Source organism: Pelecanus crispus, chromosome 15 (genome assembly GCF_030463565.1).
Source record: "Pelecanus crispus isolate bPelCri1 chromosome 15, bPelCri1.pri, whole genome shotgun sequence".
In the NCBI taxonomy this organism is placed as follows: domain Eukaryota; kingdom Metazoa; phylum Chordata; class Aves; order Pelecaniformes; family Pelecanidae; genus Pelecanus; species Pelecanus crispus.
Window position 1 is genome coordinate 7362754 of NC_134657.1, and position 13317 is coordinate 7376070.

General features: G+C 42.7%; 1 protein-coding gene across 2 annotated transcripts in view; it reads right to left on the reverse strand.

The window, feature by feature from the left end:
* Positions 1-13317, reverse strand: part of DVL1 (dishevelled segment polarity protein 1) — a 105219-nt gene that overhangs the window by 39837 nt on the left and 52065 nt on the right. For both annotated transcript variants that reach the window (XM_075721515.1, XM_075721514.1), the window contains exons 3-4: positions 7656-7777; positions 2578-2690 (exon numbers count right to left, since the gene is read on the reverse strand). In XM_075721515.1, coding sequence (XP_075577630.1) covers positions 2578-2690; positions 7656-7777 — 235 coding nt within the window. The remainder of the gene's footprint in view (positions 1-2577; positions 2691-7655; positions 7778-13317) is intronic.

The following is a 13317-nucleotide window of genomic DNA, read 5'->3' on the forward strand; positions in this document are numbered from 1 at the left end:
ATGGCTAACTTAAAAGCAAGCTTCTGCCATGCTCTGAAAAACAGCAGTGGTCCCTGAATGCCAGGCTGGCAGGAGAGAGATTCTTCTGCACAGCTCACAGTTAGAATTCTGCTTTCCTACTTACATTTACTTCGGGATATTTTCACTTTACCTACATTCCCAACAGATCTTTGTTTTGTTTCCCTTCTCTTCCCTGCCCTGGGGTTTTCCCAAGTCAGAACAAGAACCTCATCCTCTTGAACCTCTCAATTCCACAGCGATCGAGGATCCGTGGAGTAAGCTTTCTTGACCTGTACAAGTTTTAGCTCAACATGTCTACAATCTACGCAGTTCCCAAATGGCTCATTAGCACCTTTTCTCACTTCACCTTGTTAGAAATGAATAATAATACACTGTTCATTTTTTCTTGTGGAACGAGTACTTCTTTCCCTTTGTAGAGTATCCAGGGATATCCTCATTGTCAGGGCGGGTAATTCTTTGTCATTCACTTTATACCAATAATGAGCTCAAACAGTTGCAAACACTACATGGTACGCGTTATGGTACAGCTCGGAGAGCTGGCAGTACTGTACATATGTCTAGGCTACTCTGCATTATAATACCTATGGAATAAACCTATGAGTAATGCCGTGCTCCAATGAAGATCCCTCATCCTGTCTCTCTGTGAACTACTAGAGCTGTAATTTTGGTATTTGAACAAGTCTCTACAGGAGAAGATCAAACACTCTAACTGCATTTCCTTCTTTCTGCAGGGAAAGGAGGATTTACCACTATTTCATAATGACAAGTGAGCGCATAGCTTCTGCCCTTGAAATAGCTGTGAACCAGGTGTCACAACCTTGCTGCCCTTCCTCCACCCTCGTCTCCCTTTTCCTATCACTGTTCCCCCATTTTATATCCAATTGTGCTCCAAACAAAGAAGACATGAAGACTCAAGACAAGAATGACTCTGCTAATATATGACTGTTGTTATGAAGGGGTCTTAAAACCCTTCTCCAGGATAAGGGTATTACACTTCTTTTAATCTTTTTAAGTGGCAGTTCAGGATATAGTGCTGAACTGTGCATTTTGGAGACATGCTTTCAACTGAAAATAACACACTGGTGGTTTTGGTTTTTTTTAAATAAAATATTATTATGACCATAGAAACACTATGGATATTAAATAATGTATTTCATGAGACCAAAATGATACAGCAGTTGTCCTTGCTTTATGCACGTTAATGAAACTCACCTCTTGCTCATAACGTATAGCCTGCTTCAGGTAGGAGGCCTAAATTGTTTTGAGAACAGGTAATGTTTGCATTACTGAGTGACATGTTCTTGCCTGAGCACAGCTTAGACTGACAGGAGAAGGAGGAAATTTTATCCCATTTCTACCTAAAGTGAAAAGTGTGAACTAGTTTCAGATCACTAGAAGGCAGAAAACCCCTGTGCTTGAACAATACCATATGAGCAATCCAGACTGTGGTCCTAGACCAGCTCTTTTACCACAAATGTCCATGGCAAAACATGCATTTGCATTAGTTTAATGTTAAAAACAAATCACCTTTTAACATTCTTCCTGTAACAAGTGTTTAACACAACACTATTAGAAGATTCTGCCTCTTTCTATGATTTCCCAAAAGAATCTGCAGTCAGGATCATGCAAAGACAGCTCTCTGCTGCACCCACTCAGCAATTTTCATTCACTCCGAGTCAGTGACAAGTTGGAAGGGTTAAATGAACAGAAAGACACCTGCTTCTAACCCACAGTATATATGTGACTTCTGGTTTCTAACTGGAGGCAAATACTTCAGTGGGTGGAGCTGTGAATAAAGCCTGCGACGGCATCTCTGGGGCCCAAGTATTCCATATTCTGGACCATTTTAAACTCAATGGGTGGCACCTATTAATTCTTAATTAAGCCTGGAAATTCTTGTCTGGCAACAAATGAAAAAACAAGCTTACTTTGATGTACAGACTAGAGGCAAGAGATGGAGTTCTGTAGCTCATATGTGTACTTTGGGTGTACTTATGTATAAAAAAAAAGATCTTCCAAGCCAATGTGCTGCAGTTATACCAGCGTAAAACACTACTGATGATCCAAGCCTGAGGAAATCAACAGAAATCATTTCAGAGGATTTGGGCTCAGATTTTGCAATGCTAAAATACTAAGACTCTCAAACCGTCTGCACTGCAAACTCCCAACACATCATACAGACAATGTGTTCTACCTTTAAATGAGCAAACCTGGATAATGGAGCCAGCCTAGCCGTGACATATGGAGCTCAGCATTGGGTGTCGTTATTCTTCTCCAAACTAATCATCTTCTAATACTACAGAAAGTTCTGTATATCGCCAAAAAGAATCTCCCTGCCACTTCACTGCAGGTTGTCCAGACGTCTTAGAAAACGCTCAAAGAGTTTCAAAGCAATCAAACTATTCTATTAAAATAACAATAGTCCCTGAAAGCACGCAGGAATGCAAACACACTTCTCTTCTGCAGTATTCATGCAAAAGTAGTTGTTGCTCTGAAAGATTATCAGAAAATTTGTTCTTTCTAAATGAAAAAGGGGAAAAATTAAACAGGACTCACCATCCTCATGCCCTTCTCTATTTCTCCGTCGATGTCTGTCTCGCCGGTGGCTAATAACTGACTCTGTTCCTGTTTCATTGTCCAGGCCATCCCGGCTGCTGGCAGCATTTGGGCTGTTAGAGAACAAATAGGAAGAGACAGTGGAGTCATCTCTTTTTTTTCTTTTTGATATAAGCAGTCATGAACATGTCGGTTCAGAAGCCAGAAAACTCTTATGCGGGCTGCAGTCTTGCTGCAGCGCTGTAAGCTCCCCCAGACTGCTCTGCTCACCCCAAAACTACCTGAAGGGTGAAAAGACAGTTCAATATCCATGCCCTGAGACACAGCGCTACTGGCACAAGTAGTATCATCATGACTTTGAAAAAGCTGCCAGAAGACTGTTGCATGGAATTCCCATAGGAAAAAAAAAAGCCTACTGATGCGCTAAGAAAAGGGATCATTTTAGCACGCAGTGAGATGACAACTAATGACAAGACAGCTTTAGCTGCTAACATACTTGCAAAGGAAATGGGATTTCAGCACAGTCCCATCATGAAAGCTTTAATATCACAAATTTGTAGCATACCTGCCTAACACAAGAACAAACAGACAACACCGGTTTTTGGAAGAACAAAACTTATTGACCCTAACACTCATCTCAGCCTCCAAAACACCCCAAGTTCCTATGCATCTCCCAAACCTTCCCTGCTCATTCTGAAGACCACGGACCCAAGAAATATATACAAGTACGTATGAGCTCCTCTAGTGATGCCAACAGATGACATGCTCTACCAGGGGCTTATTCTCAAGCCTGTGAACTGAGTTGCCTTTTCTACAATACCCCAATATATACTTTTTTTTTTAAAACCAAACCCAGTGTTTCAGCTCAATTCCTTGTTCACCCCTGAACAGGTTTGTTTTCCTGACAACCCGAGCTAGATACGCAGCATGCTGACAGCCAAAGGGCAGAAGCTATAGCTCACTGTGGCCACTTCTAACATGGAGTGCTGACCTTGATGGTTGAAGTCTTGCAAGTCACAGAAAACCTCAAAATAATTAAGTGCACGTCTGTGAAATGCACGAATAGACCCCAGGTCCTTTCCTCATGTTCTCAATGGTCTGAAAGCTACACAGGTATGCCAGCATGATATTTCTCTAGTAAGTCCCAGCGAAGGACCAGTAGGAGCAAGTGAGCTTTGGGCAAAAAGCAGAAAGGTCTCGATGACGATCTCAGTGGCCAGATTTCTTCCACTCTGCTTCTGTGAGGACTCTACTGAGTGTCACTTTGTCACTACTACAACTAGCCAGGTTTCAGAGAGGCAGCAGAGAATTTGTCCCCATGGTTTAGGGCCACTTGCTGGGATGTATCTAAACAAACAGCAATGACAGCTCCATACTCTTGAACTTCCAAACATTGAGGAAGGGGCATTTCTCAGTTCGTATAAACCAGCCTGGCTTTCACTTCTAATTCCAACAGACAAGTCAAGTCAGCTAACCAAGAGCAGTGGCTGTAATACAGAACACCGTATATGTAAGACCAATTATTTGCGACCCTCTGATTCAAGGTCTCTGCTGAGGAAAAAAATCAGTCATGTTAAAGCAGAGTTGGCTGGAGCAAAGGGGAAGATGGAGATGCTCTTTTTTCGCCCAGTGAACAGAACTAAGCTTAGCTATGTAGTTCTCCCCTGAGACTCAACCTGTGTTATGTATCTCTGCTGTTCTTACATTTAATAAGCCACCCTGAAGCGCTCACATGGAAGGAAATGAGAAAAGCCTCTTGGAGCGCTGGCAAAGGCCATAGCTCATTTTAATGGACTAAATTGTGGAAAATGATCTAAAGCTCCTGAAAATATAACAGTGCATGATCTGACATGGGCTAATGCTTTGCTGTGAAAGATTTCCCTTAGAAAGTTACTGGTCATACTCTTCCTCTCTGTCCCACAACCACCACCCATTTAAAAAGGAATCCCAATTCATATTGGCCCTTTGCACCTGTTATTTATGCCTGACATGTCCTACTTAGGCACACAGAGTGCATAATGGCCATCGTTATACTTACACCAGAGTCATTAATGTATTTCTCCTAGAATTCCATGAGGCTGGAATGCACTGCCATGCACATTTTAGACAGGGAATTGAACTACCAATGATGTAGCCAACTGGTCCCCTGGGCTTCTGTGGAAGCTGGACCCAGAACTGGTGTATGTGTAAGCACATCTGTAGAGTGTTACATTTAAGAGGACTGCTGAAAAGCCTCCTGCGCACCCACACACTTTCTTCACGTTACTGAAATGTACTGACATGCCTACCACACAAATTAGGAAATCGAAGTTGTTACTCAAGAAAAAAATCTGACTGCACGTTTTAAGCCCTAATGAAGCTACCCAAATGCAGGTATGTATTTCAGCGTTGTCACTACTACGTTTGCATTTCTTGTTTCAGCCCAGTACAACTGAAAAGGGGAAGAGGGTGACAGTTTCCTAAGGTCACCCTGCGATGCTCTCAGACATCTCAGCAGCACCATCTACTGACTACTGCTGCTACTTTCCACTATTCAATCGCTCCCTGGGCTAAACCTGCCTACAAAAGGTGGTTTACACCCTAACAAAGGGTGCAAAAGGAACCTCACAGCTGGCTTGTTTCCTCTCTCACTGCTGAGCCAATTCAATTCAATTCAATTTTCAGTGCACATACCCAAGAGCCGTGTAAGGAAGACAGCTCAGAGGTCACTATTCTCAACTCACTCATGTACCTTCACTGCTAAAGCAGGAGCAGCCTCCCCCGTGCAGATGAACGTGGATTTGGTGACTACTAAACAGCAGCAGTGGAGCATGAAATACAGGATGAACTTCAGAACCCTCATCAGGGAGGGAAAAAGTAAATTTTCCTTGGATTTAATCAATGATGAAGCAAAACATCAACGCTGTCAGGCAGCTATCTGAGATTACAGCTTCCTCTGGTAAGGATCTCATTCCCTTGGATGGTATTGCCTGCTGACCTGTCTGCTTCATCTATTTCTTGTATTCTTTGTTGTCCAGCAACACTTCTCTTTGTACAATTATACATCACCTAGCTCAGTTGGGGCTTCTTATATAAATAAGGCCAATCAACACTGAAGAAGGAAGACAGGAGAGGACAGATCTCTGGTAGTTTGAATAGCATAAAAAAAAAAATCTCAGGGATTTAGGAACCAAGAAGGTAAGTCACACTTACAGAAGGGGAGGTAATATATGAATATACAGCAATACTGAAGTTACAGTTGGGAAAGTTACAGGGTTGCACTACTCATCTCTTAAATGGAAATACTATTCAAGGAGACAGTATGCAGAAATGGCACTCAACACACTATTGCAGAATCACCACACCAAAATCCTGAGAAACATAATTTCATAATTTTCAAAAATTGCTGGAGAATTGTAAGTGACCAGAAGAGAACTACAGTCATAATTCAAGTTCTGGAAACCACGCTTTACAATAAAAGACTTGAGCAGCTCAACTTAGTTAATCTAAGAGAAACAAGTAATTTCAAAATATGGTGGACTCTTTATCACTTGGAATCTTTAAATCTAGAGTGGGTGTGTTTTAAAATGAAATTCTAATAGCAAAACAGAATTAAGGGCTTCGTGGAGAATAACCGAGTGAGATACTCTGCCCTGCGTTATGGAAATAAACCTAGGTCATCCTTAGGCTCTCTTCTGGATTGAAAAAATAAAACACAACAGCAAAAAAACACTACAAAAAGTTAAGACATTCAATTGTGAAGAGAAGAACTAAAAAAGGGAGAACAAGTTTTAGACCTCCCCACAAGCCAGATTCCCTACTGCATTTTAAAACAAGAAAGTAAAAAGGGGTGGGGGAGAGAGAAAGAAGGAAGGTGGTTTATCTAGGAATGAGAACACAAGCCAGAAATGACGACCTCCCATGTTGCTACTCCTGCCTCAGCATGACCTGTGTAAGTTACTTCACCCCTCTGAGGATTCCCACATTTGTTTTTTAATACGAAGATACCATCACTTGCAGCCCTGTGCTGACTGATGGCACGAAGATGCAGACCAGAGTTTTAGAACACTAAGGAAGACAGCAGGTGCACCAGCAGAGCCCAGCTTCAATGTCACCGGTCTGAATACGTACAGTCATTAGCAGCGAGCGGTTCCACAAACACGGACTCGTGCCTAACTTGCAATGTAATTCTTTTTTTAAAGGCAGTTTGATCTTGCAGCTACTACATGTAGGTATAGGTCAGGCAGACAAAGAAGTAGTTATATTTGCAGGCCTCGTGACTGCGCTCATACAGGCCTCTCCCAGGCAACATAAAGAAATTCATGAACGCACGAGGGCAGCAAAGCCCTTGCCAGACACACGCTGGCAGGCAGGGTTAGCATTGCCCAACATTTCTTGTACCCTCTAGAAGGTATTTATCTGCAAAAGGCTCATGCACAACACCAAGGGCTCTTCCAGGCAACAGATACCGCAGAAAGCGATGGAAACATAGGACATCAGGCACATCAAGACCACGTTTCCTTCTCCAAACCTATACTAAGATCACAGCTAGAACCAGGTCCTGCTTCAAATCCTCCTTGTGTAAATGCAGAGGGCTTCCCTGAAAATGAAGGCATTCTGGGGATATACGTTGGCTCTGCAGACCTAACAGGAAGTAACAAGGCTACCATTAAATCAGATGACTCCCGGTCTGGCTACAGGCAGTTCAAGCTGCTAGCCGCCGTATGCGCACGGAGGAGGCATTATTCCTCATCTAAATTTTTGCTCTGGCTATCAGTGTTCTGCCAGCTCTGCGTACTACATAAATATACATAACATAGTAGTAAAAGGTTGTCATCCATACGTTACGAAAAGCATTTTGAGCTCCCTCTCTACTTAACTCTTCCACAGCGGGTTTCAAAATGAGATATAGGATCTATATTTCACTCTAACAATGGCAGGTTTTTTCTTCCCATCCCCCTTTTAACTCCTCAGTTCTAATAAGTATATTATTTTTCTAGCAATAAGTACCTGGTTTGCAGCAGCAGGGAGAAATGTGGGGAAGAAACAGACAGGAATTGCATTTTTTGGTTTAAAATAAAAAGACAACTTGCTCTTACTGGAATGATGGAGGCCGGGAGTCTCCAATGCCGCCCGTTCTCTCAATGGGTGGCGGAAGGTCAGTGTGGCTCTCGGTGCACTGGGAGCCTGTGTCAGAGTGGGAGCTTTCAGCCAGGACCAGCTGTCAACAGAAAGAAGAGAATTACATACACTTGCATGGGTTTCTCCACTCTGACATAAGGTGTTCAGCCACTGCTTTGCCAAATATTCCGTGAGATCTAAGGGAAGCTAGAGGGAAGGAAGCCTCTAGTAGCATGGATTCCAGCCAAACTTTCATAAAATCAGGTTAAGCTCAATCCGAACATGAAAACATCATCAGCTAGGATATGCAGAAAATTCCTGCAAGCACCACAAAATTTTTCTTATCTCAGAACATACAAGCACACCAGGCAGGGAGTGCACTTCTTCTTGTGACTCGTCGTTACGGCATTCTCCGAGTTTCCTAAGCATGCAAGTTGTCAGCATTCCTTGCAAAATGCACGCGCATTGTAAGACTGCACACTCAGTCTGGTTTTGCCATGACAAAAATAAAAAGCAAAAGCTGAAACCTGACAGTATGACACCCCAGACATAGTATAACTTCTTATACAAAGACCCTCAAAACCCCCCCAAAACTTACAATCTGGTTTGCACCAATCGCCAGCTCAGAGTGGCCACCATCTCTGTTAAGGGTCTGAATTAGAGCCAAATTCCACCAAATCTCAACAGCCATAAACTGTAGAAGGAGGACCAGATTCCTGATGTCCATCCTACTTGAGTCTCTTGTGCCCATTTTGTCTCTTAACGTCCCCTTAAGGCAGAGCTGCAGGCAGAAGTCATTTCCCAATCACGCCATGAAAACCAGGATATGCAGCGTGCACTCTTCTACAATTCATAATGACCTGAAAACTTTTACAAAACTACACTGTTGTAACTATCACCTTCAAAACTCCTCCGACACTGACATTTACATTCGCGGAAGCCGAAGGTGCCTGGCAGGCTGTCAAGCAGGGCAGAAGGCAAGGCTGCAGAGCACCCAGCAGACAGCACGCAGAAACAGGTAATTGAAGACACGCCGCAACAATCAATCTTCTCATTACAAACACCAAGCATCTATATACAGCCTGGTGCCTGTGGGAATTATTAGACATTCCAGTCCCGTTGCAAGGCAGGGTGTAAATTCTTCATACAGCAACTAATGTCAGAGCGTATTATTTCTACTTCCTATCAGCACCCTCAATCGTTAATAGGGATGCTTCTGGATAACGGATCACAGGGATGGTCACGGCACACCAGAGGCTCACTACACTCGATCTTACTTCCAATAAATTCAGGACAGAAAGACCATCTCCATTCAGCCTAGTGTGACATCTTTAATCAGCAGATAAATAGACAAGAGCAAGAAGAGTGAGTCGCTCTTGCTATCCCCACCCTCCCGGTTTGTAGTTCATTGTCATACACTGATTGACAGAGGATCTGACATTTAACTAACATCTGATTCTATCCACTTATCTACTGGGCTAGTATCTACTTTTCTCTATTTAAAAAAACCAAAAACAAAACCAAAAAAAGACAGAGATGCCTTGTGTTAAAGGATCCTTTTGTACACGTCGGTGGAACTTTTTTTTTTTCCTTTAAATCTTACTAGTGCTGGAAAAAGCTCCTGGCTGAAGTGTATACCCAGGAACCAGACAGAGCGGGTCCTTTCTGTACCAATGATTCAATAAAACTTTTATAAAAAAAATCAGCATTTGTGCCTCAGTTTCCTAACCCAGAACTGCAGGATACTACTGATTTTGTACAACTGAGATTAAAATACTTAACATGCCTAAATGCAACTTAAATCCTAGGGTAGAAGAACCGTACACTGGGTAAAGCACCACTACAGAAAAACAAACAACATGCAGTGGTCCAAGACTCCTTTTAATTTATCTCTGCAACAGAATGTGGTGATTCCCAATTAGCAGTTCCAGTTCTAATTCAACTGCACCTGCCAGATTAAGTGGTTATTTTTTATGAAAAAGCATAATGGTGGAGAAAGAGATTACAGTCCTCTACTATTCAAACCAGGAAAGCAAATGACCGACATGAGAGGTTTTGCCCCAACTGAAAACAGAATTCCACCAACTGAAAAACTTGGTTACTATTTTAAATGACTGTACAAAAATCAGTCTCCCATTAAGCTGGGCATCCTATGCAGACAAACCCCACCAAGGGCTCCCTGCACTTCAACAGACAAGAGCAAGAAAAAGGCAGGGAGGCAGCATTGCTGATTTGTACTGAGAACAAATCCAGGCAAAATCACAGAATCATAGAATCGTTTAGGTTGGAAAAGACCTTTAAGATCATCCAGCCCAACCATTAACCTAACATAAATGAAATGAAATTAAATGAAAATGAAGCAACTTGCTCAGCCTCTCACAGGAGGTCTATAGCAGTTCTGAAAGCAAATTCAGACTCGGCACATCCCAATCTAGTTCCATCCTTTCCTGGCTATATTTTGAATGATTTTGCAAGAATGGGGAAAAAAAAAAATCCTGCCCAATCAGAAAGGAAGCTAAAACCGATTCATGTATTTCAACAGTCCACCAACCACACACACCTTCTGGCCACTACCAACAGAAGTTAGACTTGAACTAGTGACCTAGAGGTGAAAAGGTTTTTATCCTCTTACCAATCCCCTGAGACATCTAATCAACTTAGCTGAGTCTCTTTAAATAATAAGGTCTTTAATTAAATAAATGCTCAAATAACAATATAGATTATTACCTATAATAAGGCAACAAGGTCTCAGCTCCCCTCTACTTTTAGCTGTGGAAGAATTAGCCCTATGGATGAGGTTCCAACTAGAACTGGTTAATTAATTTATCAAGGACTAATTCTAATATAATCACCAGATAGATGCCAGCTGTTAAAGAAGGGGATGGAGAAGGAGAGGGAACAGGATAGGAGGGGACTGGTGTTCAGGATGCAGTATATTACTCCTAGGAGCATATACCATAAATATGAGAAGGCAAACACGCACAGACTGTCAAAAAGGAACTGCCTGAAGACAAAACACTTCTCCAGCACCACATGGAGCCAGCTGCATTATTCAAACTCTCTTATCGCCAAAGCAAGAGCAACAGAGGAAACACTGAAGGGAAAAATAACATGAGCTTTCCTAATAACTTGATAATTAAGGTTTCTTTCTTTCAGGTGGGGAAGTTAATGGGAGATGTTCAGAAAGCACATTGGCATTATGGAGGTGCAAGAATGTCTCTGAGCCTGGCTCATCCCCCGAGGAATCTCTGTGCAAGTGCTTCCACTAACAAAATCAAACCAAGGGATAAAAAGAAGAAAAAAGAAAAAAAAAAGAAACTGGGTGTAGGCAAGATCTATACATCCCCTCACCCTTCACATTCTAAACTGCATCAAGCTATGCAAGCAAGCACCCGGCCCGAGTTATCTGAAAGCAGGAAAACATGTTCCTTCTTCAAGCCTTTCTGCTGATGGCAACACCTGTCTCAAAGATGTGCTTGATGTGAAAAGAGAGATGAGCCAACAAGGCAAATCCTTTCCATATTTCAGGATATTTGTTTTGAGTATTTCCCTGCTCCTGGAAGAAGTCTTGGCAATGCAGAACCCATTACGAAGGCAAGCCCACCGAGCTTGCAGATCATCTTGGGAGCGCTGCTTGAGCAGAAGCAAAACCCACTGCAGCAAGGCAGCTACTTTGTGAGTATTGCCCCTGGGCTGTGATTTCCTGAGGGATAAAGCACTGGGTACCCGCTTCTTATTGACCTTCAGTGGGATTGCAGTCACAAACAGCCTCAGACCTTGTCATTACCATTATAAAAGGAAGAGGGCTGCAGAAATTGCCCGTACTAACCTTTCAGCTGCATTCAGGAAATGCGCCACGACCTGAATGAGCTGACTACCACATACAGTGAACTCGAGATACGTACCAACTCAATAAAAGATGCTAGCAATAACTCCTGTTTCCCAGTAGCTTGTTAATCCCAGATAAAGGTCTTCCAGGTAGTAAATCATAAGCACAACAGCCATGATAACGCAATGGCCACTGCAGAACTTCTCACGTTTACCTTCCCAAGTTAAGATCCATGCTGCACGGGCTCAGGCATTCCCACGCAAAGTACACTTACTGTAATTTAGACACATCCTTTGGGGTGAAATTTTTGCCCCTGAGGAATAATAATAAATAAATAAATAACCTCCAGAGTTTAACAGTTTAAACAGGTTGCCTGACGTGATCTTACTCTTACGATAACCAGGACCTGAGAGATCCTGCAAGGGGACCTGACTTCAGAGATTTAAGCAAGAGAGCTCGAAGCAATTATGTTATTAAAACAAGACACCGACTGTCCAGATCTATGGTCACAAGTGGAGCACTTGCCCTTCATCAAAGCTTTCATTCCTGACTTACAGATCTCTGTCTTCAAGAGCGCTAGAATATAAATGCATGGCTGCAGACCAAATTAACAAGAACACCAGAAAAGAGCACTAGAAAACCATTTGTTGCGCTAGAGAAGAAAATTCTGCAGTAGAAGACGGCACACACAGCAAGATTATTAGGACTGTACTGTCTAGCTGTATTTTCCCAAATGTCAAAAGGATCAGAAAGGCAGCCTAACACCTAACACAATGGACTACTGGATTCAGCTGGAGCTTCGTAGCGAGTTAGCAGCCCTGCCTCTTTCCAGGCACTTCACAAAATGCCTTCAATTTGATGAGGGTTTGGTGGCGACTGGAGAAGAGGAAGAATTCTGTGGGGGTGTACACTTGTTGACAGAATTCGTATGTCACTGCCCCAGCTCCGTATGTGGGCACACAGAATTACTGCTCCCTGCTTTGCCGCGCTAGGTAGAAGATCCTCATTTCTTCCAACAAGTGACACTCTAAATCCTTAAGTATCCTATCAGCTTTAAGATAAATTGTGTCCTTTCCTTTGACAAGCTATGGTAGGAATAAAAGGCTCCAATATTATACCACTTTGAACGGAGAAGATAATGCATTATTGGACTGCCACATTATAGATGTCTCACTATTTTTCTGCGAGAAAAGTACTGTTAACCCCAGCTTCCTGGCCAGAAGCCAGCCCTGATAATTACATTTCACCCATCAAGCTTCCCCTGCAGTTTTGACTGGCAGTAGCATTTTAATCCACTTCTTTACTTGCACTGTGTCGATACTGTGTGCCGCTGTTCAAGAGCATGCCTGTGGGCTGTAAAACAGCTGTTGGGTTCCACCCCGAAGGACTGCATTTCAATGCGAACGCCGATGTCTTCTGTGTGGTGCACATGGAGGAAGTTAATAGAGAAGTGTGGAACTAATTGTAACTGTTGATTCAGTTCATTCCATCATACTGAATGCTGTTAACTGAGGTCCTACCATCCTACCCACTACTAAATCTTTCCCAGGAAGTGGAGAAAGCACATCGACCCTGGCATGTCAGAAAAGAATCTTACGTTCTTCTGATATCCCCAGTGATTCTCACACAGCCACTTCCAATTCACGACAGTATAAACAAAAGCGTACTGTGCAAGTTAGCTACTCTACGCTGCAGCAACAAAACGTGCAGCCTACTCATTCTGACCGAAAGTGCACGTTTCCTTCTGTGCTAGAGAAAGCTACCGATCATTGCCAGGCACCCGCTAAGAAACAGTTATCCTGGAACTCATT